Genomic DNA, 27,568 nt, shown 5'->3' with positions numbered 1-27,568 from the left:
GTCTTAAAGCCTTGCCGTGAGCTTATCACTTGGCCAAAACAAGATTCCACTTCCTTTATTATCCCTTACTAATGCTTTCTTTGCCTTACTATGAGGGTACCTTCCCTTAGGAGCAATGCATGCTTTGATAGTAAGGGGAGAAACGGTGCTGATAAATGGAACTGATAAAAATTATCACTCCATCCCCACTCTACAATATACTTGAATTCAGAAATTCCAGGGGCCGGAATACTCTATTTCTAATGCTGAGCTTCACTGTTAAATAAGTAAATGGCACAAATCCCTATTATAGGTTCCTTGATTAAAAATGGTTCCTCCCAAACCCAAACTTTGAATTGTCCCTTGAGGCACGTGGAGATCTTTACACTCGAGGGCAATGCACCTTGGAAAGATTCAGGATGGGTGAAAAGTAAGCTTTTCTTTTGTAAAGTAGGAAAAGGTAATATATCTTTAGAGGATGCAGTGAGTCGGAGAATGTATGTTGGCTAGGAAAGGAAAACCAGCATGACATAGACCAATCAGAGGAACATTCTTCAGGTAGGTCAGTTATAGGAAAGAGTCATATATAATTGAAGCTTTAGAAATTGATTCTCTTAAAACCGTGTGTCCCAGTTTGGTCCTTGCAATGTTTCATGTAGTACTTCCAGAGGTATGCATAATCCCAGTTAAAGACTGAACTAAACCTTATCCACAAATGATAATCCAGAAATGGACTGTTGGTTCCATATTGATCTTTCCAGATACTCACATAAAGATAACGATATATGTCTATAGTTTTATATTAAAAAAGACAAATGTGCCTATATGTGTGATGTGACAAATTTCTCTTGACTCTTGTTATCAGTAATTACTAAATTAGTAGCTTTTAAAAAAATAAGTGTATTTATTTTATTTTATTTATTTTTGCCTGCGTTGGGTCTTTGTTGCTGCGTGCAGGTTTTTCTCTAGTTGAGGAAAGCTGGGACTACTCTTCATTGTGGTACACGGGCTTCTCATTGTGGTGGCTTCTCTTGTTGCGGAGTATGGGCTCTAGGCGCTTGGGCTTCAGTAGTTGTGGCTCGCAGGGTCTAGAGCACAGGCTCAGTAGTTGTGGTGCACAGGCTTAGTTGCCTCACCGCATGTGGGATCTTCCCAGACCAGGTCTCGAACCCGTGTCCTCTTCATTGGCAGGCGGATTCTTAACCACTGCACCACCAGGGAAGCCCTAAATTAGTAGATTTTTGTTCTTATTCTATTGATTTGTTTATTTAGGACAGTGAACAAACATATTCTTAGGGCCAGCCAGCAGTGTTTTTTGGATAATTTGCTTTCATGTTTTTTTTTCAACATTTAAAAAAATCAGGAGATTTAACATTAAACTCTAGATTTACAATTTTAAGTTGGGAAATATGGACCTGCATTTCCACTTGGCAGTAATTAGTTAGACCTGAGCTGTGACTGTCTTAGACAGTGCATGTGCTTTTAGTTCACTCATTTATGTTTTCTGCCTGGTCTCAAGGCATTTATATTTGTGACCCATGGTCTTGGGTTGAATGGTAGTCTCTTCTGCTGGTTAGCATATTAGAATAGTATTTAAATTGAAAAATAGATAAATTTGATTGAATTGTTAACTGCTTGTGTTATTTTTTAAGCATATCCAGTATTCTTAAAGAGGACAGTTGAATACTAAATGAGCATATTGCTTTAAATTATTCCTAAATCTTGTTTTAGAAGGAAGTATATTCCTTCCTCTACTTATTTCCCCTTTCCTCATTGGCTTAGAACTGTATTGGTTGTGAGGAAAAATAAGGCTGGATAGAGCATTTGAAAACATGAGAATTAGAAAAAATGCTTAATGATGGATTAGATGACCTTACTAGAAATAGAAGAAATGTAAATGCAAATGAAATAAGTTTTCATGTTTTAAATTAGCAAAGATTGATACTACTCAATGTTGTTAAGGGAGTGGGGAAATAGTCATTCTCCTGTACTGCCTGAAAAAATGTAAATTAATACAGTCTCATTGAGAGGAGTTGGGAAATATATATCCAAAATCTTTTAAAAGATGCATACATTTTAACCAACCATTCCACTTCTAAAAATGAAATATTTGGTCAGGTTTGCAAAGATAGATGTTGAAAGATGGTTATCACAATATTTCTATATTAGCAAAAAATTAATTATCCATCAAAAGAGAACTGGTTAAATAAATTACTATATATACTTAATATGCTAGAGTACCAAATAACCATTTAAACTGTTAATAAAGATTAATTGGGCTTCCCTGGTGGCGCAGTGGTTGAGAGTCTGCCTGCCGATGCAGGGGACACGGGTTCGTGCCCCGGTCCAGGAGGATCCCACATGCCGTGGAGTGGCTGGGCCCATGAACCATGGCCGCTGAGCCTGCACGTCCGGAGCCTGTGCCCTACAACGGGAGGGGCCACAGCAGTGAGAAGCCCGCGTACCGCAAAAAAAAAAAAAAAAAAAAGATTCATTGTCAGAATTTAACCTGAAAATATCATGTAACTTATAGAACAGAGCCTCATCATCAAAAATGGCAAGTCAAATATTATACTTGATTTTTATGTAATATTTTAATGTTTAAGCAAAATGTTATTCTTTACCTGGTTATTATCAAATGGGTGCTGACTTGCATCAATTTGTCAAGTTCAGGAAGCATTAGCTGTCAGCTAGCTGGTGACATGTTTGATATGAGAAATGTATTTTTGTTTCCCAAGTAGAATATATTGTCTTCTTTTCTAAGCCAAGACTAATATTTTGTTTCCAAAGGAAAACTCAAACATTTTCCACATTATTCTTTCTGGACAGTTGTAGGTTTTGTTCCAAAAGCAACATTCATAGATTCTCTATTTTTCTTATCAAACTTGAAATAGGCCAGATAGTTTCATGGATCTACTTTGTTTGTTTGTTTAGTTTTTAAAAAATTATTTATTTATTTGGCTGTGTCGGGTCAGGTCTTAGTTGCGGCACATGGGATCTTTGTTGTGGCACACGGGCTTCTCTCTAGTTGTGGTGTGCAGGTTCCAGAGTGTGCAGGTTCTCTAGTTGTAGCATGTGAGCTCCAGAACGTGCGGGCTCAGTAGTTGCGGTACACGGGCTTAGTTGCCCTGCGGCATGTGGGATCTTAGTTCCCTGACCAGGGATCAAACCTGCGTCCCCTGCATTGGAAGGTGGATTCTTAACCACTGGACCACCAGGGAAGTCCCTGTTTGTTTAATTTTTAAGAATCTTTGTTTAGTGTGAAATTTTCATTTTGGTGCAGTAAATGATAACAAAACTAATATTGTTATTCCAGAGAGATCCTAATTCAGGCTTTTCTTGACTCTTAGTAGAGACTGACATTTTCCATAAATATACTATAGTCTAAGTTAATTCCTTTTTACCCCCCTTTTTATACAAAATGCAAATTCAAACATTCTTCATGGATTGAATCATTGACTAAATAAATACTGTGTTTTTAAAGTTTTTTTTGTATATTTTTAACAGTTCCATAGAACATTTTCAAGAGGATTAAGGAACTAGAATATTTCATAGATTATAATCTGATATTAATTTTAATATGCATTTAGATATAAAATGTTCATGTATAATGATGTAATTAACTTGATTAAGTACCATCTATGTTATTATTCATATAAATCAGAGAAATAATATTTTAATTTCTACTTTATGTGAAGCTTCCAAATTTAATGTAAATTTCTCATGAGGTTGATATGAGCCATCACCCCAATTTCTTGTTTATAATGTTTAAGAACATGTTATTTAAATCTTTGTTTACCCTTCTAACTCATTCTTCATACGTTTTGCATAAGATACTTTATGTTTACCGTATCATCTACTTTTTGAAATGTTTTTCCTACAGTTATGCAGAAGGCATGGAGGGAAAGAAATCCTCCAGCTCGAATCAAAGCAGCCTATCAAGCTTTAGAATTAAATAATGAGTAAGTTTGAAATATATGGAAAATAAGTTTGTTTTGGAGGAAACCCAGGCAAGTGATTTTGTTTCCTTTTTTCTGTTCCTAAGACACTTGGAGTCATTAATAGTCCCCTTTCTCTTTTTGCATACTAGAGACAAAATTTGCAGTGTTCATTGACATTTATATTTTGCTTCTGAAATTGTAAACTTATCTATGCTTTTGAATAGAAATTATGCTAGAAATACTTTATAAAAGGGAGAATGCTGATCTGATTGGTGATAATATTTGATAATTAAAGAGTACTAAAATACTTAAGCCACCTGTTTTAATTTAGTTTTTTGTTTAAGTCATTTATTTAAAGCATTCATTCAGTCCTGAGAACTGTAGTTGCTAGTAGGATTGGAGGCATGGGAAGGGAATTCAAAATAAGTAAAACATGGCTCTAATTTAATTCTTTTAAATGTTAGCAGCTTTATTTTTTTATAGCTCCTTTTATCAACTTTATATTTTGAAAAAACAAAATGTAGAAACATAAGTGAACTTAGGGGCTTCCCTGGTGGCGCAGTGGTTAAGAATCCACCTACCAATGCAGGGAACAGAGGTTCAAGCCCTGGTCTGGGAAGATCCCACATGCCGCGGAGCAACTAAGCCCGTGCACCACAACTACTGAGCCTGTGCTCTAGAGCCCGTGAGCCACAACTACTGAAGCCTGTGTGCCACAACTACTGAAGCCCATGCACCTAGAGCCCGTACTCTGCAACAAGAGAAGCCACTGCAATGAGAAGCCCACGCACCACAATGAAGAGTAGCCCCGCTTGCCACAACTAGAGAAAGCCCATGTGCAGCAACAAAGACCAAAGGCAGCCAAAAATAATAAATAAATTAAATAAATAAATTTAAAAAAATAAATAAAAATAAGTGAACTTAATATTTAAATGGGACAGATCAATAAGTATTAATCTAATATTAAATAAGTGCCAAGAGTAAAAATATGGCTCCAGTTGGGATTAATCAAGGAATGCCTCCTGAATAATGTGAACTTAGCATTGTCCCTGTACCTCTCCTTACTTCCCTACTACAGATATACTAATCCTTATTAAGAAGACTTACCCAAGGTGGAACAAAACTGGCAGTGTGGGGAACTCAACAAGCAGTGAAGGAATTTTATTGAAACTCTGAAAACTAATCAAAGTTTATTGCAACCTGGAGAACGCTTAATCAGTTTAAAAAAATAGCTGAATGTCTGTAAGAGAGCTTTGTGGTGTTTTAACTTAACACTGACCCCATCCTCTACTCCCTAGCTCAGTGGCAGCCTTGAAGACAACAGTCTTCCTTCTGGGTATAATTCCTACTATCAAAGGAAGCAGAATGGACCTTTTTCTCAAAGAATTATGGTTGTTTATTTTGACCCGTCTGGTTACTCTCTGAAGGACCAGCTCAAAGGGCTTGCCTATATTTTGGTTAATTCGAAACTCTCCCAGCACTGACACAGCTACACTGTGGGAGCATTGTTGAAAATATTTAAAGGCAGAGGTATTAGCCAATGCTACCAGGATCAAGGGATGACAACTAGGGCAAACAATAGACACTAGAAAGCTTGGGAGGAAAGGCTGGGGAATGAGAAACTTTGGGAAATAAATGCTTTTAAAAGCTTCCACATATTCCTGGGAATCTCAAAGGCTCCACACATGCCCAAAGTTGGGCACCTGCTCAGAAAAGATTTGAGAAGACCCTAAGCTCTCATGTGTGTCTGACTTTCAGGTTCTGCACAAACAGAAAGTGAAAGCTAAGGCAGAGTTGTAAACTGCCTGACTGAATGTTGAAGGTATGCCCAAATACACACACAGAACCCATCTGCAAAGACTTGCTTTTTTTGTTTTTGGTTTCAGGTGTTTAGGGCAATCTCTGTCAAATCACTGACTAACCATTAAGCTAAAGGAGCAGACACTTCACTGGTCACTCATGACAGAACACAAACTTTACAAAATCAGTTCAGAAAAGTCACAACCATAAGCAGCAATAATAATCTCTGGGGAGGAGGGGAAATCTGATTTCTGGAGTTGCTACATTATAATATTTAAAATGTCCAGTTTTCAACAAAAAAATTATAAGACATGCAAAGAAGCAAAATATGCCCTACACAGAGAAAAGAAGAAAGTGAATAAAAACTGTCCTTGAGGAAGCCCACACTTTGGACTTTCTAGATAAAAACTTTAAATCAACGATTTAAAATATGCTTGAAGAGGTAAAGGAAACCATGTATAAAGAACTAAAGGAAATCATGAGAATTATATCTCACCATTAGAGAATGTCAGTAAAGAGGTAGAAATAATAAAAAGTAAATAGAAATTCTAGAGTTGAAAAGTATAACGGAAATTTAAAATTTCCTGTAGAGGTTCAGCAGCAGATATGAACAGGCAGAAGAAGGAATCAGCAAACTTGATTTAGGTAAAAAATAAAAGAATGAAGGAAAGTGAACAGAGCCTAAGAAACCTGTGGGACACTGTTAAACATACCTGTGCATAATGGAGTCCCAGAAAGAGAGGAGAGAGAGCAAAACGGGCAAAAAGACTATGTAAAGAAATAATGGCTGAAAAGATCCCAAATTTGATGAAAGATATGGATCTACACATCCAGGAAGCTCATTGTACCCCAAGTATGACATACTCAAAAGACATCCACAATGAGACACATTATAATCAAGCTTTCGAAAGCCAAAGATAAGGAGAGATGCCTGAAATCAGCAAGAGAGAAGCAACTCATCACATATAAGTGATCCTGAAAAGAATTAAGAGCTGCTTTCTCATCAGAAACCATGTAAGGCAGTGGGATAACATAGTCAAAGTTCAAAAAAACAAAACAAAACAAAACTGTCAGCTTAGGATTCTATGCCCAGAAACCCTGTCCTTCAAAATAAATGGAGAAATTAAGACATCCCCAGATAAACAAAAACAGAGTTCAGTGCTAATAGACTTGTCCTACAAGGAATGCTGCAAGGAGTCCTTCAGGCTGAAATAGTGATACTAGACAGTCTTGACTCCACACAAAACAATAAAGAATGCCAGTAAAAGTAACTACATAGGCAAATTAAAAAGTCAATATTAATTTTGGGGGTGTTTGCATTTCTTTTTATCTATATGATTTAAAAGACAGCTATGTAAAATAGTCACTATAAATCTATGTTGATGGACATACCGTTTATAAAGTTGCAATTTGTGACCATAACAACATAAGCGATAGGGGGAAGAGCTATATAGGGGCAAAGTTTTGTATACTATTGAAACTAAATTAGTATTAATTCATACTAGATTGTTATAAGTTAAGATGTTAAATGTAATTGTTAACTGTTAACCACTAAGAAATAACAAAATGTGATAAGTAATAAGGGAATCAAAATGGTATACTAGAAGATATGTATCTAACACAAAAGAAGGCAGTAATGCAGGAATTGAGAACAAAAAAAAGGGGCATATAGAAAACAAATAGGAAAATGGCAGAAACAATTCCTCCCTTATCACTAAGTACTTAAACAGGTAAATAGATTAAAGTCTTCAATTAAAAGGCATTGATTAGCAGAATAAATAGGAAAAAAAATAGTCCAACTATATGATGTCTACAAGAGATTCTTTAGATACAAAGACACAAAGAAGTACAAAGTAAAAGTGTAAAAAAGTATTCCATGCAAATAATAATCAAAGAGAGCTGGAGTGGCTAAACTGGTAACAGACAAAATAGACTTTAAGACAAAAATATTTTACAAGACAAAGAATGACATTATATAATGGTAAAAGAGGTTCAATTCATCAAGAAGATATAACAATTATAAACTTATATATGTCTAGTAACAGAACGTATGAAGCAAAAACTGACAGACTTGAAGGGAGAAATAAAGAATTCAACAATAATAGTTGGAGACATCAACACCTTATTTTCAATATTGGATAGAATAACTAGACAAAAGATACACAAGGAAATAGAAGACTTGAACAACACTATAAACCAACTGGACCTAACACATCTATGTAACACTACCCAACAACATCTCAAGTGTACATGGAACATTCTCTAGGATACATCTTAATTAGGATATAAACAATTGTCAATAAACTTAAAATGATTGAAATCATATAAACTATCCACCCTCACTACAGTGGAATGAAATTAGAAATCAATAACAGAAGGATATCTCAAATTTCACAATATTGGAATATGTGGAAATTAAACAACCAACTCTTAAACAACCAATGAGCCAAAGAAGAAATCACAAGATAAATTAGAAAAATACTTTGGAATGAATGAAAATGAAGACATAACAAACCAAAAAATTATGAAATACAGCAAATGCTGTGTGATCAGAGGAAAGTTTATAGCTTAAATACCTTCATTAATAAAGAAGAAAGATCTCAAATCAAAAACTTAACTTCATACCTTAAGGAACTAGAAATGAAGAGCCAACTAAACTCCAAGCAGAAGGGAGGGAGTAATAAAGATTAGAGTGATACAAACAAAACAGGGAATAGAAAAACAATAGAATCAATGAATCTAAAGTTGTTTTTTTTTTTTTTTAAAAGATCAACAAACTTGACAGACTTTAAGCTAGACTGACCAATTAAAAAAGAGAGAAACTCAGGCTTCCCTGATGGCTCAGTGGTTGAGGGTCCGCCTGCTGATGCAGGAGACACAGGTTCGTGCCACGGTCCGGGAGGATCCCAGATGCCACGGAGTGACTGGGTCCATGAGCCATGGCCGCTGAGCCTGCGCATCCGGAGCCTGTGCTCCGCGGTGGGAGGGGCCACAGCAGTGAGAGGCCCATGTACCACACACACACACAAAAAAGAGAAACAGCTTACTTAAAATCAAGAATGAAACTGGGGACATTACTACTGACCTTAAATAAATTAAAAATACTGTAATTGAATACTATGAACAATTGTATGCCAAACTGGCTAACTTTGATGAAATGGCCAAATTCCCAGAAATGTACGAACTACCAAAACTGACTCAAGAAGAAGTAGAAAATCTGAATAGACCTATAACAAAGGAAGAGATTAAATCAGTGATTTTAAAAATTCCAAACAAAGAAAGCTCAGGACTAGGTTGCTTCACCACTGAATTCTACCAAACTCTTAAATAAGAATTAACACTAGTCCTTCTCAAACTCTTCAAAGAAATAGAAGAGGAAGTAATTCTTCCTAACTTATCCTGTGAGGCCAGTATTACTCTCATACCAAAACCAAAGAAAGACATCATAAGAAACAAAAACTACAGACGAATATTCACTATGAATATAGATGCAGAAATTCTCAATGAAATACTAGCATACCAAATCCAGCAGCAGATTAAAAGGATTATACACCATGACCAAGTGGGATTATCCCAGGAAGGCAAGGGTGGTTTAACATGTGAAAATCAGTCAGTGTAAGACATCACATTAATAGAACAAAGGACAAGACCCACACAGTCATCTCTGTTGATGAGGAAAAAGTATTTGACAAAATCCAACACCATTTTATTATAAAAACAAATAAGGAATGTAAGGAAACTTCCTCAAACTGATAAAGGACATCTATGAAAAACCTACAGCTAACTATGTACTGAAAACTGAAAGTCTGAAAGCTTGCTAAGATCAAGAATAAGGCAAGAAAGTCTGCTCTTGCCACTTCTATTTATTTTTTTAAAGTAATTATTTATTTATTTTTGGCTGCATTGGGTCTTTGTTGCTGTGTGCGGGCTTTCTCTAGTTATGGTGAGCAGGGGCCACTCTTCATTGTGGTGCATGGGCTTCTCATTGCGGTGGCTTCTCTTGTTGCAGAGCACAGGCTCTAGGCATGCGGGCTTCAGTAGTTGTGTCTTGCGGGTTCTAGAGCACAGGCTTAGTAGTTGTGGTGCACGGGCTTAGTTGCTTTGCAGCATGTGGGATCTTCCCGGACCAGGGCTCGAACCCGTGTCCCCTGCATTGGCAGGCAGATTCTTAACCACTGCACTAACAGGGAATCCCACTACCTCTATTTAACATTGTACTGGAGGTGCTAGCCAATGCACTTAGGCAAGAAGAGGGGGAAAATGGCTTTCGTATGGGAGATGAAGAAGTAAAACTATCTCTCTTCACAGATGACATGATCTTATGTATAGAAAACCTTAAAGAATCCACCAAAAAACTATTGGAGCTAATAAAAGAGTTCAACAAAGTTGCAGGAGACAAGATCAACCTAAAATCAGTTGGTTTTTTATACAGTAGCAATGAACAATCTGAAAAGGAAATTAAGAAAACAGTTTCATTTACAATAACGTCAAAAATGTTAAAACACTTAAGAATAAATTTAACTAAGGAGTTACAAGACTTGTACACTGAAAACTACAAAGTATTATCAAAAGAAGTTAAAGAAGACCTAAATACATGGAAAAACATCTTGTGTTCATGGATTGGAAGACTATTGTTAAGATATCAGTACTTCTCAAGTTGACCTACAAATTCATTGCAGTCTCCATCAAAATTTCAATTGCCCGTTTTGCAGAAATGGACAGACTGATCCTAAAATATGGAATTACAGGAGACCTCAAGTAGCCAAAACAAACTTGAAAAAGAACAAAGTAAGAGGACTCACTTCCTGATTTCAAAACTTACTATGAACCTACAGTAATTAAATAATAAGAATAGCCATCTAGATTAATGGAATCAAATTTAGAGTCCAGAAAAAAACCCATACATCTATGGTCAATTGATTTTTGACAAAGGTGCCAAGACCATTCAATGGGGGAAAGAATAGTCTTTTCAACAAATGGCAACAGCTAGATAACCACATACAAAAGTATGAAGTTAGACCCTTAACACACACCATACACAATTAATTAAAAATTAAAGACCTAAATTTAAGAGCTAAAACTATAAAACTCTTAGAAGAAAACATAGGAGCAAATTTTCATGACTGTCAATTTGGCAGTGGTTTCTTAGATATGACACCAAAAGCACAAGCAAAAAAGGAAAATTAGATAAATTAGACTTCATCAAAATTAAAAGCTTTTGTGCATCAAAGGATACTGTCAAGAAAGTGAAAACTCAACCCACAGGATGAGAGAAAGTATTTGCAAGTCATATTTGATAAGGGTCTAGTTATCCAAAATATATAAAGAACTCTTACAACTCAATGACAGAAAGACAACCAATTAAAAATGGGCCAAGGACTTGAAATACCTGTTTCTTCAAGGAAGACATACAAATGACCGAAAAGTACATAAAAAGATGCTCAGTGTCATTCATCATAAAGGAAATGAAAATGAAAAACACAATGAGATACCCCTTCACAAGGGGCGTTTAACAGCAATAATAGAACAAAACAAAAACAAAAAATAGAAAGTGTTTATGAACAACCAAAATTTATTACCAAGTTTAAGCTCATGCTGCTCGCCACATGACAGGCCAATAATCAAGAGATGAGTTGTTGGGCAAGGAATAACGACTTTATTCAGAAAGCTAGCAAACCGAGAAGATGGTGGGCTCATGCACCAAAGAACCATCTTGCCTGAGTTGGAATTCAGTCTTCTTTTATACTAAAAGGGGAGGGAGTAAAGTGAAACATTTTCTGGTTCCTGTAAGCCCCCAGAGGGAATGTGTTAATTTCTTCCTCCCTGCAGTCGTTCACAGGTGGGCCTGGTCAAGATGTTTCCTGTGAGCTAAACAGAAGTATTTTAGCTTAATGCTCATTACCTGGGAGGCAGGGTTCTGAGAGATGGGTCATTATATATAATTTAAGCTTATAGGCAACATCCCTATAGTGATTAATTTGTAATAAAATACAAATGTTCTTCCCTATTACAGAAAGTATAGGGAAAGATACAGAAATGTGATGTAAAGGGACATACCCCAAAGAAAATACTTGTTTTACCATTTTACTTAAAATTGCCTTGCTTGCTTTCTTTATAGCTGTGCTACTGCATATGTTCTGCTGGCTGAGGAAGAAGCAACAACTATTGTAGATGCTGAAAGGTTATTTAAACAGGCACTCAAGGCAGGAGAAACAATTTACAGGCGGTCACAACAGTGCCAGCACCAAAGTCCTCAGCATGAAGCTCAACTGAGTAAGTGAATTTGAACTAATTTTCCCCTGTCTTTTAGTTCCTGCAACTGCCTGTTTTATGTGTAAAACACAAAACAACAAAAAATTTTAAAAACTTAATACTTAAAAGTTAGCAACTTTTCGTAAGAGATAACAAATCTATTCAAGTCAGCAAGACAGAAATGTATATTAGCTAGAGAATGCTTGTGGAAGGGAACAGATCTGCTCTGGTTATTGAGAGATGTGCTGCTCTGAAACTTAACAATAATTTATTTCATCTGAGAATTGGGCTGGTCATTGGAGAAACACAACTCAAAAGTATTCAAGATTCAAGAGAACTTTCTAGTGATGATAAGTAGCAATTACCTTTATCCTCACCCTTACCCAAGCAATAGTAGAGGTATATCATTTGGTTTGCTCTTCAGACAGTATATATCTCCATATAGTGCCAGGGAGTGGCCCTTCAGCACAAAATCAGCCTTACACTTGATATTGACTATGTCTTTGGTTGTTTTTTCTCTATGATGTGTTTGAGACCATACGGGCCATAGCAACTGAGGTCCTTTCTTTCCACTCGCAGGCATACTCTCCCAGTTGTGATAGAGACACTTTTACCAAAGATGTTAGAGTCTGTAATGCTGCTGCTTCCTGCTATTTTGTGTGGCCAGAGGGCTTTAGTTTCATGATTTTGGCAGATAGTGGGCAATAAATTGAAATATGTTTATATAATGCATTATTTGCTGCGAGTTAAGTTCTAAATCTTTTGTTTGTGTAAATTAAAATTAGGATAATGTTTTCTCTCTAAACTAAATATTGATGTATATAGTATGTTTCATTAATGTGTGTTGTTATAACACACAACTGTGGGAATATGTAATTTTGCAGTCTGGAACTAATGAAACTACATCTGTAAAAAAGTCATGCCCATTTGTCCTTGTATAATCTCAAATATAGTTGTGAGATAGTTCCAGAAATATTTGTTAGCCCTTTCTAGAAGTAGTTTTGTAGTTTGTTAAGTTACTTGGTGTTGACCAAAAATTTACGCTAGCATGGAAATTTTGTTTTGAATATCTTTCGTTTGTCAGCTAAGATAATAGAGAATATTAAAATAATAGATTGTTTATGCAGAAACTTAATAATGTTATTTCTTCCTATTAATGTATGTCTTTTAATAGTAAAATCTACTTGCCAAGTATACACAAATTACTTTATATATACTGTACTCAGATTACTTAATGTTAGAGGCAAAAGTAATTCTATATATTTTTTAAGCTTTTAATATAAAAAACTTCAAACATCTATAAAAATAGAACAATATAATGAAGCTTCATTCATTGTTCATCACCCAAATTCAACAATTATTAATATTCTTCCATTCTGACACATTTTAATTGAACCTCCCAAGGTAAGCAAATAAAATTAACGGGTAATATGTTAATGAAGTAGCAGGTCATAATATAAAAGTGATAGCTTTGTGTCATTTGTTGTTTTTCTAAATAGGGAGAGATACCAATGTACTGGTGTATATTAAAAGAAGACTGGCAATGTGTGCAAGAAAATTAGGAAGAATAAGAGAAGCAGTAAAAATAATGAGAGATGTAAGTAAATTTGATGGCTCAACCTTTATCTTTATTCCTTCAAAAACAAAATGTGTTTTAAGTTGCCAGTTAAGTTAATGCAGAATCACTATGTGTTTTCCTTTTTTTTTAAACACTGATTGATTGATTGATTGATTGGCCGTACTGCCCAGCTTGTGGGATCTTAGTTCCCTGACCAGAGATCGAACCCTGGGCCCCAGCAGAGAAAGTGCTGAATCCTAACCACTGGACTGCCAGGAAATTCCCCAAAAGCACTGTTTTTTTTTTTTTTTTTTTTTTTTTTTTTTTTTTTTTTTTTTTTTTGCAGTACGCGGGCCTCTCACTGTTGTGGCCTCTCCCGTTGCGGAGCACAGGCTCCGGACGCGCAGGCCCAGCGGCCATGGCTCACGGGCCCAGCCGCTCCGCGGCACGTGGGATCTTCCTGGACTGGGGCACGAACCCGTGTCCCCTGCATCGGCAGGCGTACTCTCAACTACTGCGCCACCAGGGAAGCCCCCACTGTTTTTTTTAATTGATAGTTTTATAACAAGATATTTATTTAATATACATAGATTTCTTAGAGGTTGAGTCTCCACAGTTTTAAGAAACAAAAGAATTTCTACCTCAGTGAATCTGATTCAGCTCTATTGAGTTCCTTTTGTATAATTTTAATCTTTTTTCTTTTTAATATACAGTTGATGAAAGAATTTCCTCCTCTTACCATGTTGAACATCCATGAAAATCTCCTAGAATCACTTTTAGAATTACAGGCCTATGCAGATGTCCAAGCAGTTCTAGCAAAATATGATGGTGAGTGATAATTCTCTTAGTTGATAGCATGGTTAAAGTATTTTTTTTCTATTAAGTAATCATAAATGTGATCCTACTCTGGTATTTCTGTGATTTTCTCTTTGCATTCTTACCAGTCAGTATCTAGTATCTGTGGATACAAGTTGCTGTTAAGTATCTTCTTTATCAGTACTTTTGGTAGCAAAAGTCTGCAAGGAGGAACTTCCTTCTCTCAAGATGTTTTCATTTGTTTATGGAGTGCCTAATGTGAGTGAGGTGCTTGGAATACAGTGGTGAATAAGAAGACATGGACTGGGCTTCCCTGGTGGCGCAGTGGTTGAGAGCCTGCCTGCCGATGCGGGGGTCACGGGTTCGTGCCCCGGTCCGGGAAGATCCCACATGCCGCGGAGCGGCTGGGCCCGTGAGCCATGGCCGCTGGGCCTGCGCATCCGGAGCCTGTGCCCCGCAACAGGAGAGGCCACAGCGGTGAGAGGCCCGCATATCACCAAAAAAAAAAAAAAAAAAAAAAAAAAAAAAAAGAAGACATGGACTTAGCCCTCGTAGAATTTACCATTTAGTGGAACATACAAATGAATAGTAGTTATGTCGAGGCATAGCGTGTTAGGTGAGGTAATAGAAAAGTATGGGGTGTTATGCACTTCATTTGTTTTGGAGTGGCAGGGAAGGCTAACAGAAGGTGCTTAGAGTATATATAAGAGTAACTCAGAATAACATTTTACAATGCTTTTTAGTTACAAAGTGTAATTTATTATCTCATCTGATCCTTATAACAATCTTGTGAGGTGGTAGGACAAGTACAATATTTTTACTGTTTCCAGTTAGTAAATAAGAAAACTGGAGTAAAAGAAGGTTAAGTGATTGGGTAAGGTCTTCTAGCCAGTAAGTGGCAAGCTTGAACTTAAATTTAGGTACTCCATTTGTTTGTTTACTAGTCTCCCAACAGTAAGTAAGAAGTCAATATATGTTGGCTATTTTTATTATTATACAATAACAGTGCCAGTTTACCACAAATGGAGTTGGGAGAATTTTTGAGAAGCATAGCCTTTCTCCTCATTCTGAGTGAGGCATCAGCTTTTTACCCCAAGCTGAAAACATCCTAACTAGCATAATATTTCTGATCATATCTTTCACTGTATTAGAACACATATAAGTCACTTATTCACACTCTCCTGTTGTAAGCTCCTACCCATTAGCTTGGCAGTCTCCATGACTTGGAAAGTTTGAAATGTGTTACACTTGGAAAGAGAAGTTTATTTCTTTTAAACATCTGGAATTCTTAGGAAGTGCTTTAGAGTAGTATAGGCTCATGGAGAAATTTGTGAGAAATTCTTTCCATATGTTACTTATCAGATGCATGGCCTGCTTATGATGAACAAGCTTAGGGACTGAATATGAAAAATCAGATAGGACCTATTCATTAAAAATAAAATAAAACTAGCAACTTGGATATGCTTCTGTGTTTTCAGTTATTTTTATGAGTCCCCAGTTTTTACCCTTCTAGAATCCTGAAAAAGTTAAAAGCAAGTTTACTTCTTTAGTTCTCCATTTGCTGATATAACTCTGGAACCTGGAAAGAGAGTTCTGTAGTCTTACTCTGCCAATAACATTATTTTGGTCATTCTTTAAGAAAGAACTTATATAATTAATTTCATTGTAGTTCTCAATTTCTATTTTATAAAAAATCATCATTTAAGAAAATGTAGAAAATGCAAAAACATTGGAAGAAGAAAAAAATGAAAACCACCCATGATTATATCACCTGGATTTAACTACTATTAATTTTTAAAAACATTTATTTATTTATTTATTTAGGCTGCACTGGGTCTTAGTCACGGCATGTGGGATCTTCGTTGTGTCACACAGGATCTTTAGTTATGGCATGTGGGCTTCTTAGTTGTGGCATATGCACTCTTAGTTGCGGCAAGCATGTGGGATCTAGTTCCCCAACCAGGGATTGAACCCAGGCCCCCTGCATTGGGAGTGCAGAGTCTTACCCACTGGGCCACCAGGGAAGTCCCGTTAATTTTTTTTTTTTTTAATCTTAGTTTTTCTCTGTGAATAGGTGGAGTTTTTACATAGTTCTGTCTATACAATGGCTTTTTCCTTGGATAGTATTATTTTTTTTTTCTTTTTTTTTTTCTTCGATACGCGGGCCTCTCACTGTTGTGGCCTGCTCCGGATGCGCAGGCTCAGCGGCCATGGCTCACGGTCCCAGCCGCTCCGCGGCATGTGGGATCTTCCCGGGCCAGGGCACGAACCCGTGTCCCCTGCATTGGCAGGCGGATTCTCAACCACTGCGCCACCAGGGAAGCCCTTGGATAGTATTATTATAAGCAGCTTCTTATAAGCATTTGTTGAGTACCTCTTACCATTGTGTGAGGGCTTTCACAGACATGGTTTAATTTAATCTCTGCTAGAAAAGTACCATTTCTCTATTTTGGGAAAACTGAGGTTGAAGAAGTTGCTGCTAGTTAAAGGATGCATAGCTGGTAAATAGTAGAATCAAGATTCAAACTCAGGTTTTCCAGTTATATGTCCATGTGCTTTTACTACTATATTATATCCATTGAATTCGAACTATGAATTATTCTTATTAGAAATTGTCTTAAGATATTTTTGTGATTCTTACCTAAATTAAAAATTATTATTATAGATATAAGCCTTCCAAAGTCAGCAGCCATCTGTTATACAGCAGCACTATTGAAGACAAGGACTGTTTCAGATAAGTAAGTAGTTATGAAAACTATAATAGTTTAGCAAGACTGCTAAACTCAATATTGTTTTCCATCCACTGACTTTAAACAATGCTTTTTTCCCCCCTACTTCCTGCTGAATAACCCTTGATCTTATGGGGCTTAGAAGCTTCTTACTATGTGTAGTGGAAAGAGCAAGGTTTTTAGAGCTAAGTAAACTTGGGTCAAATTCAAAGTCTACAGCATACCAGCTGTGGAACTTTGGTCAAGTTAATCAGTTTGAGTTTCTTCGTTATCTGTAAAATGAGAATAATAATACTGTAGGGTGGTTGTATGAGGATTATATGTGTTAAATGCCCAAAGCAATGCTAGATAGAAAGTACATCCAGTACATAGTAGCTATGATGGTAATGGTAAGGTATGTGGTAGGGAAATAGGTTTCATGTTACCTGTTTTGAGATTATAATTCTTAGTTATTCTGATTTCCTTGTATTTTTGGCTGTCCTTAATGAATTTCTCTTTATTCCGCAGGTAAGTTATTCAGAAACCAACCAAATGGCAACTGCTTTCTTTCACCTTAGATTACTGTGGCTTGATATGAATTAGAATGGACTGTTCACAGTCTGTGAACAGTGAAAATTTGATAAGAATGTACTTCTATTTCATGAGATTCTCTAGATGTCCCTGTGTAGCATTTCTTATTTTATTACTTTGCCCAAAGTGTGCCTTTAATGGACTTCTGAAGGCTTTCTTCACCTTAACTTGAAGATTTCCATTTCTTATGCTGCCTTCCTTTATATGTTGAACCAAAGGCTTTACTTTTATGTTTAGTAGCTATTTGGCTTTGACTTTGCCCATCACCAGAAACCTCTGATTTAGGGGGCTAGATTATGATCTCAATTAATTAATTGATTAAAATACTTATTTATTTAAATACTTATTTCTTCATTTTGTGGTTTTCTTATAGATTCTCTCCAGAAACAGCCTCCAGAAGAGGGTTAAGCACAGCAGAAATTAATGCTGTGGAAGCAATTCATAGAGCTGTGGAATTTAATCCTCATGTTCCAAAAGTAAGAAACTTTATGATAGAAATACTACTTTTATTTAAGTTAATCAAATTGATAACAGTGTATAGACCAAAGTTTGGGTCTCCATAATTTGAGGCAGAATTGTTTTAGTCTGCTATATTTTGATGCTTAGTGTTTGCCCTAAAGAGGATGTTAAAAAGAATTTAGAAAGGTGGATAGGAGCAGTATTTCAGTATAGGCTTTATAATGGCTGTCAAAATAAAATTTGATGTACAGTATGTTCACTTAGCTGTTCCTTTTACTGTAGTTACAGAGAAGAAATAATGGTCCTAATAAAAGATCATTCATATTTCAGATCATTAAATCAAATTTCCTGTTACTATAAAAGCTTTTTACATTTAGACAGATGCTTTGGAATGAGGGCTGGGTAGACAAAGACTGAAGACAAATAGATTAAAATAATCAGTGTTAGGAAACAGATGTGAAAGTTCCCAGAAAAACTGCTGAGTCGATATTTATTTAGTCCCAGATGAACTGTACTCATCTCATTTGTCTTAATATTGTACACCTTGCAGACATACAGATCATTGGTTAATCTGTGTGTTATAACCCAAGATGAAATTTTGGGTTTTAAAAACAATACCCCAAGTTAGGGAGTATAGAGTATTCAAGAATATGCCTTTTTTAAAAGAGTAATTGTAACTGTTGATTCCAGTATATGTTAGTGGAATTTGGAAACTAGTAAACATTAAAGGATTAACCGCTAAAAAATAATCTCGAAGAAATGCAAGTTGTAAGTCTTAGAGTAAGTAAAGACAGAGACAAGAATATTACTGAAATCTAAGGATGAGAGTCAACAAATATTATGCCACTCTCATTAAGTGAAATTGGTCCCATAAATTTCAATAAAAATTTTAGTGTGAATTGTAATACATATACAGCAAAGTGTAAAAAGCAGAAATGTGTATCTTAATGATTTATTATAAAGCAAATGAGTGGAAACCACCACTAAGGTCAAGAAACAACATTGTCAGCCCTCAGAAACCCACCTGCCCTTTCCCAATTACAACTTCTTCCCTCCTGCCTAAACATAACCACCATTCTGACATTAATTATGTTTATTAATTATGTTTTTCCTTCTTTACTTATATTTTTAGTCTATACTTTTCCTTTATTTGCTGGCTTTATAAAACAAGTTAAGGAATTGTCCCTCTTTTATCATTCTCTGGAATAATTTGTGTAAAAATTAGAATTATTTCTGCCTTCAGTGATTGGAAGAATTTGCTGATAAAGGTGTCTGATTTTGGATTTTTCTTTGTGAGAAGAATTTTCATTACAAATTTCATATCTTTAATAGTTTAATTACAAATTCAATTTCTTTAACCATTCCATAACTATTCACATTTCTTGTTTCTTCTTGTGTTAATTTTTGGTAAGTTGTATTTTTCTAGGAATTTATTACATCAAAATTTTCAAATTTATTGGCATAAAGATTTCATAAAATCCTTTTATTAGCTTGTTAATATGTGCAGAATCAGTTGTAACATTCATTTTTTAATTCATAACACTGGTTACCTTTCTTTTTGCCCCTCTATTGGATTCCTCAGGGATTTATCAATTTTAATAGTCTTTGTGAAGAACCAACCTCTGGCTTTGTTGATCTTCTCTACTATTTGTTTTCTGGTTCATTCATTTCTACTCTTTACGGCCTTATTTCAACTTTCTTTGGACCCATTTTATTTTTTTTATTTCTTGTGTCTTCTTTTTTTTTTAATTAATTATTTTTGGCTACGTTGGGTCTTCGTTGCTGCATGCGGGTTTTCTCTAGTTGTGGCGAGTGGGGGCTACTCTTCGTTGCGGTGTGCGGGCTTCTCACTGCAGTGGCTTCTCTTGTTGCAGAGCATGGGCTCTAGGTGCGCGGGCTTCAGTAGTTGTGGTATGTGGGCTCAGTACTTGTGGCTCGCAGGCTCTAGATCACAGGCTCAATAGTTGTGGCACACGGGCTTAGTTGCTCCATGGTATGTGGGATCTTCCCGGACCAGGGCCTGAACCTGTGTCCCCTGCTTTGGCAGGGGATTCTTAACCACTGAACCACCAGGGAAGTCCCTCTTGTATCTTCTTATAAGGTATTTAACTCATTAATTTTTAGTCTTTCTTCTTCTAACATATCCGTTTAAGTCTATAAACCTCTCTCTAAGTATAATTTTAACTACATACTATAGCATTTTTTTTTTATAATTTAGTTCAAAAATATTTTCTAATTTCCACTATGACTTCCTCTTTGATTTAGAGGTATATTTTTTCCATTTAGATGTGTATTTCTTAATTTTAAAACATATGAAATTATCTTTTTATCAATGATTTCTGACATAATTGCATCATACTCTGTGTGATTTCACCCCTTTGAAACATTTTTTAATTCTTGAATTTCTATTTATTTTTCACATCCCTCATATTATTTATAGGTTTGAATTTTCTGCCAAAAGTTTAAATATTATCTATTATCTCTTTGAAAATACAGTAGTTATCTTAAAGTCTTTCTCTGATAATCCCAGTATCTAGAACGTCTCTGTGTCTGTGTTGGTTTTTTTTTTTTTTTTTTTTTGTGGTACGCGGGCCTCTCACTGTTGTGGTCTCTCCCATTGTGGAGCACAGGCTGCGGACACAGAGGCTCAGTGGCCATGGCTCATGGGCCCAGCCGCTCCGCAGCATGTGGGATCTTCCCAGACCGGGACACGGTGTCCCCTACATCGGCAGGCAGATTCTCAACCACTGCACCACCAGGGAAGCCCTCTGTATCTGTTTTTAATATCTGTTTTTTTCTGCTGCATCATGTTCATATTGTCTTTTCTCTTATGCCTGATTTTTTCTTTTACTATGTGCCAGATATTTTATTTGAAAAATTGTAGAAATAGCTTAAAATCTCAGATAATATTATATTCCTTCATAGAGGATTTTTCTTGCCCTTAGATGCCTGGAAGAAGCATTGGTAGGACAGGATCACCTTAATTCAGTTTCAGGGATTGAAATTTTCTGGTCTACCCAGATGACTTGAAACTGGACTGCAGTCCATGAAAGTTTCAGTTTACTTCTGGTTCACCCTTATTCCTAAGATGCAGCCTTTCAGAGTCCCAGTACAATCCTGAGGTTTTTGCCAGGCCCTCACTCTTGACAGGACTCGGACTTCAACTTTTGTTCCTGTAGCCTTTTTTTTTTGCGGTATGCTGGCCTCTCACTGTTGTGGCCTCTCCAGTTTCGGAGCACAGGGTCCAAACGCGCAGGCTCAGCGGCCATGGCTCACGGACCTAGTCGCTCCGTGGCATGCAGGATCCTCCCGGACCAGGGCACGAACCCGTGTCCCCTGCATCGTCAGGCGGACTCACAACCACTGCGCCACCAGGGAAGCTCCCTGTAGCCTTTTGAAACTGGCAAAAATACTGAACAGCCTCCTAGCTATCTTTTCCAGAATTGTCAAATGTCCCTATAGTGAAAGAAGCCCCAGGTGTGGCTTAGTTCTCTGCTTTCTGCCATCTTTGAACTGTGGCCTGGTAATTCTCTACCCTTTGTTAATTCTCTGATGTATTTGATTCAATTTTTAAAAATCGACAGCTTTTCTAGCTGTCTGGGAGGGTTCATCTGAGTTACCCAGTCTTCCATTACTGGAAACAGAGGTCTAAAAATACTTGTATATGAAATGCTCTGCTCTCTCATGCTGCAGAGTGGTTAAGAGAAGGGATTCAGCAACTAAACTGCCTACATTTGAATTCTAGCTCCACTACTTCCTAGCTGTATTACCTTGGACAAGTTACTTAACTTCTTCTCTAGACTTGAGTATCTTCATGTGTAAACTGGGGATAATATTCCCTACCTCTTAGAGTTGTCATTAAGATTAAATGAGTGCATATCTTTAAAGTGCGTAGAAGAGTACCTAACACGTAGTAAGCTTTACAGAAGTGGCTGTTACTGTTATTACCCAGGATGGGGTGGAAATCTGTTCCTTGTGTGAGAAGATAAGCAGCAGATATTAATCAGAACTATTCAAATTAAATACACCATTAATATCTAAAAATTTTATTTAATTCCCATTCAAAATAACAAAATAGGGATTAACTGTTCCCTGTGGTTGTTCTTTTCTGCTTTAAAAACCCTCTTACGTAAAATGTATTCTCAGCAGTAACAATTCTTTTTTTTTAACATCTTTATTGGAGTATAATTGCTTTACGATGGTGTGTTAGTTTCTGCTTTATAACAAAGTGAATCAGCTATACTTATACGTATATCCCGATATCCGCTCCCTCTTGCATCTCCCTCCCACCCTCCCTATCCCATCCCTCTAGGTGGTCGCAAAGGAGCTGATCTCCCTGTGCTATGCAGCTGCTTCCCACTAGCTGTTTTACATTTGGTAGTGTATATATGTCCATGCCACTCTCACTTAGTCTCAGCTTACCCTTCCCCCTCCCCGTGTCCTCAGGTCCATTCTCTATATCTGCATTTTTATTCCTCTTCTTCCCCTAGGTTCTTCAGTACCATTTTTTTTTTTTAGATTCCATATATATGTGTTAGCATACAGTATTTGTTTTTCTCTTGCTGACTTACTTCACTCTGTATGACAGACTCTAGGCCCATCCACCTCACTACAAATAACTCAGTTTCATTTCTCTTTATGGCTGAGTAATAGTCCATTGTATATATGTGCCACATCTTCTTTATCCATTCATCTGTCGATGGACACTTAGGTTGCTTCCATGTCCTGGCTATTGTAAATAGAGCTGCAATGAACATTGTGGTACATGACTTTTTTTGAATTATGGTTTTCTCAGGGTATATGCCTAGTAGTGGGATGGCTGGGTCGTATGGTAGTTCTATTTTTAGGGGTTTTTTTTTTGTTTTTTTTTGTGGTATGTGGGCCTCTCACTGCTGTGGCCTCTCCCATTGCGGAGCACAGGCCCAGCGGCCATGGTTCACGGGCCCAGCCACTCCGTGACATGTGGGATCTTCCCGGACCAAGGGACAAACCCGCGTCCCCTGCATTGGCAGGCAGATTCTCAACCACTACACCACCAGGGAAACCCCTATTTTTAGTTTTTTAAGGAACCTCCATACTGTTCTCCATAGTGGCTGTATCAATTTACATTCCCACCAGCAGGGCAAGAGGGTTCCCTTTTCTCCACACCCTCTACAGCATTTATTCATAGATTTCTTGATGATGGCCATTCTGACTGGTGTGAGGTAATACTTCATTGTAGTTTTGATTTGCATTTCTCTAATGTTAGTGATGTTGAGCATCCTTTAATGTGTTTGTTGGCAATCTGTATATCTTCTTTGGAGAAATGTCTGTTTAAGTCTTTGGCCCATTTTTGGATAGGGCTGTTTGTTTTTTTTGATATTGAGCTGCATGAGCTGCTTGTGTATTTTGGAGATTAGTCCTTTGTCAGCTTCAGCAGTAACAATTCTGATGGTGTGCATTGTGCATTGGTTTTCAAAACTATTGCCAGAGCCACATGGGTGAGGGGAGGGTAGTGGAAATCCCCGGCATTGCCCAAATTATAAAATTAAATTGTTGGATATGCAATATATATTAACCTTTATATTGAATCTGTCTGAATAATCTGTGATGCTTTTAGTGATGCTTGTTTTGAGTTTAAAAACCTATATATACATATAGTGAAATACTCCAAAATACTTCTGAGAGAAATTAAAGAAGACCTAAATAAATGGAGATATATACCATGTTTGTGGATTAGAAGACTAATTATTGTTAAGATCACAGTTCTCCCCAAATTGATCTATAGATTAAATGCAATTCCTATTAAAATCCTAGTAGACTTGTTTATAAAAACTGACAAGCTCATTCTAAAATTTATATGGAAATGCAGAGGATCTAGAATAGCCAAAACCATTTTGAGAAAGAACAGTAAGGTTAGAGGGACTTATACTACCCAATTTCAAGACATTTTTAAAGCTACAGTAATTAAGATAGTATAATATTGGCATGAAGGTTGAAATGTAGATCAATGAAAGACAACAGAGAATCCTGAAATAAACTCATATAATTTTGGTCAGTTGATTTTCAACAAGAGTTCCAATGCAATTCAATGGGGAAAGGATAATCTTTTCAGCAAATGGTGCTGGAAAAATCAGGCATCTATATGAGAAACAAACAAACAATCTAGACACTCTCCTCATGCCAAATAAAAAATTAACTCAAAATGGATCAAAGATCTAAATGTAAGAGGTAAAATTATAAAACTTCTAGAAGGAAACAGAACTTGAGTTAGGCAAAGATTTCTTCAAAAACATGATCAATAAAAGAAAAAACTGATAGATTGGACTTCTTAAAATGTTTGTTCTTCAAAAGTTATCATTAACAAAATGGAAAGATAAGCCAAATGACTGCAGGTCATTTATCTCTTAAAGTTCGGTGTCCAGAACTTATAAAGAACTTTTATAACTCAGTAATAATAGGGCAAACAACTGAATTAAAGCATGGACAAAGGATTTGAGTAGTCACTTCATCAAAGAAGGTTTATGAATTAGCTATCAAAGAAGGCACATGAAAAGATACTCAGCATCATTAATCATTGGGAAAACACAAATTAGAACCACAGTGTGATACTACCTTATATCTACTAGAATGGCTATACTCACATAGACTGACAATATCAGGTGTTGGCAAGAATGTAGAGAAAATGCGTATATTGCTGCCAGGCATTTAAAATTGTATAGCTACTTTGGAAAACAGTTGTGTAGTTAAACATATACTTAACATATGATCCATCAATTCCATTCCTAGGTATTTACCCAGGAGCAATGAAAATGTATGTCTATACAAAGACTTGTATGAAAGTGTTCATTGCAATATTATTCACAATACCAAAAAATTTGAAACAGTCCAAAGATAGGTGAATGAATAAATAAATTGTGATATATCCACATAATGGAACACTTCTTAGCACTAAAAAGGAGCAAAGTATAAGTACATGCAACAACATAAATGAACCTCAAATACTTTATGCCAAGTGCAAGAAACCAGACACAAAAGATAACATATTGGGGACTTCCTTGGTGGTGCAGTGGTTAAGAATCTGCCTGCTAATGCAGGGGATATGGGTTTGAGCCCTGGTCCGGGAAGATCCCACATGCCGCGGAGCAACTAAACCCGTGCGCCACAACTGAGCCTGCACTCTAGAGCCTGTGAGCCACAACTACTGAAGTCCGTGTGCCTAGAGCCCATGCTCTGCAACAAAGAAAAGCCACTGCAATGTGAAGCCCGCGCACTGCAACAAAGAGTAGCCCCAGCTTGCCGCTAGAGAATGCCCACGTGCAGCAACAAAGACCCAACGCAGCCAAAAAATAAATTAAAAAAAAAAAAAAAAAGACAACATATTGGGGACTGCCCTAGTGACGCAGTGGTTAAGATTCTGCGCTCCCAATGCAGGGGGCCCAGGTTCAATCCCTGGCCAGGGAACTAGATCCCATATGCATGCTGCAACTAAGAGTTTGCATGCCACAACTAAGGAGCCCACCTGATGCAACTAAAGGAGCCCACCTGCCACAACTAAGACCTGGCACACATTTCCATCATGTAGTTTGCCCCTATCAAATTTTGTTATGGTTATTTTTCCAGCCACCTCGATAGGCTCACTTAATATTTGTGAGTGCAAAGAAAGAGGCTCATGTATTTATGTCTGAAATATTTAAAGTCCTAAATTACCTCCAATGTCCAGCTTAGGTTTCACCCCAGGGCCCAGCAGCCAGCCCAGCCAGCGTGGCCCTTGGAACCCAGAGAAAAAAAAAAAAAAAAAAGACCTGGCACAACCAAATAAATAAATAAATATTAAAAAAATAAATTGTCATCAATACTTACAGTTGAGCCAAGGAGTATATTATATTTCCTTAAAAAAAAGACAGCATGGGCTTCCCTGGTGGCGCAGTGGTTGAGAATCCGCCTGCCGATGCAGGGGACACGGGTTCGTGCCCCGATCCGGGGAGATCCCACATGCTGCGGAGCGGCTGGGCCCGTGAGCCATGGCCGCTGAGCCTGCGCGTCCGGAGCCTCTGCTCCGCAATGGGAGAGGCCACAACAGTGAGAGGCCCGCGTACCACAAAAAAAAAAAAAGAAAGACAGCATATTGTATGATTCCATTTATATGAAATTTATGAAATAGGTAAAACTGTAGACACAGAAGGCAGATCAGTGGTTCCCTGGGGCTGTGGCTAGGAGTGGAGATTGACTTCAGACAGCCATGAGGGAACTTTTTATGGTGATGGTTGCACAACTGTATAAATTTAGTAAAAATCATTGAACTGTATACTTAAGATGGTAAATTTTGTGATATATAAAGTATATGTCAGTAAAACTGTAAAATATATTTAATTAAATATAAATATACATTTAATAAGTATGTAATATGTATATATTGCAATATTTGAAAATCATTTTTAGCCCCAGTAAAGCCTTGCCTGAAAAAAAAATCATTTTTATTTATAAGTAGAAATTTGTATATTTTCCCCTCACCTAAATATCAAAACCAGTTGACAATTCAACTCTATCAAAATATCCAACTGAGTAGAATGGCTCTGTAACCTTACATTATTGTTTGTGGATAGGCAGTTTAAGCTGGGTGTTACCAAACAGGATAAAAATTAAGGTTTTAGGGGGGAAATTTTATACTCCAACAATTTGAATAATATTCCACTTAAATAACATTAGTGCTATATGAATTGGGAGAGCGCTGGAATTTGTGGCTGTTTTTGCTAGGGTTTTACAGGTGATGAAGTGTGTACAGATATTCTCTCTCCCTCTCTCTTCTGTTATCGTCTCTATTTGTGATTCTCTCAGCTGGAGCCAGCAAACATAAAGGGCTTTAGGGGTTTTCTTCCTCAGACTTCTACAATGTGTCGTGATAACTTACTTAACCTAATGAACAGTGACACTTTATATATATATATATATATATATATATATATATATATATATATATATATATATTTATTTATTTATTTATTTATTTATTTTAAATCTTCTTTTATTCTTACAAATTTATTATGCAAATTTTCAAATGTTGTATGCATCTTACCGGTAAAATGACAAATTGTAAAGCTGTTTTAGCAGGAACTATTTTGGCTGCTTTCCACATAACTACAACAGAAATGGCTGTAGGTCTAGAGCTATGCAATTTGTTAAAGCTGGAAGCTATTAGCAGTGCAGTAGAAAAAGATCACATAAATCTCTTCAGGCTATGAATTTGCTTTAGATGTTTCATCAGTATTGATTGCTTTTACAGATTTTTTTAATCTACTGAATGAATTCAGTATACAGTAACTGTGATAGTAATAGTAAAAAATTAGAACAGCATGTTTTCATGATTTTTGACTTGTTCTTCATTACCTAGATATGGCTTTGGTTCAATGAACATTTTGTTTTAGTCACCAAACAAGAAAAAGATTTTGTATCTTTCTGCTACTATAGAAATTGTTGTTTTTTTA

At 36.6% G+C, this 27,568-nt stretch overlaps 1 protein-coding gene across 17 annotated transcripts in view; it reads left to right on the top strand.

Moving 5' to 3' along the window:
* Positions 1 to 27,568, top strand: part of ST7L (suppression of tumorigenicity 7 like) — a 95,554-nt gene that overhangs the window by 16,391 nt on the left and 51,595 nt on the right. For 15 of the 17 annotated variants that reach the window (XR_009335342.2, XR_010842043.1, XR_010842060.1 and 12 more), the window contains 6 exons: positions 3,863 to 3,941; positions 11,839 to 11,993; positions 13,472 to 13,569; positions 14,244 to 14,358; positions 17,012 to 17,084; positions 18,019 to 18,121. Coding sequence is in view for 13 of the 17 variants with exons in the window: in XM_067041965.1 (XP_066898066.1) it covers positions 3,863 to 3,941; positions 11,839 to 11,993; positions 13,472 to 13,569; positions 14,244 to 14,358; positions 17,012 to 17,084; positions 18,019 to 18,121 (623 nt within the window). In the remaining 4 variants the exon portion in view is untranslated. The remainder of the gene's footprint in view (positions 1 to 3,862; positions 3,942 to 11,838; positions 11,994 to 13,471; positions 13,570 to 14,243; positions 14,359 to 17,011; positions 17,085 to 18,018; positions 18,122 to 27,568) is intronic. The other 2 variants (XM_067041988.1, XM_059060794.2) reach the window with 1 other exon arrangement.

This window comes from Kogia breviceps, chromosome 1, assembly GCF_026419965.1.
Source record: "Kogia breviceps isolate mKogBre1 chromosome 1, mKogBre1 haplotype 1, whole genome shotgun sequence".
In the NCBI taxonomy this organism is placed as follows: domain Eukaryota; kingdom Metazoa; phylum Chordata; class Mammalia; order Artiodactyla; family Physeteridae; genus Kogia; species Kogia breviceps.
Note: the sequence above shows the minus strand (reverse complement) of the source record. Positions and strands in the feature narration are given on the sequence as shown.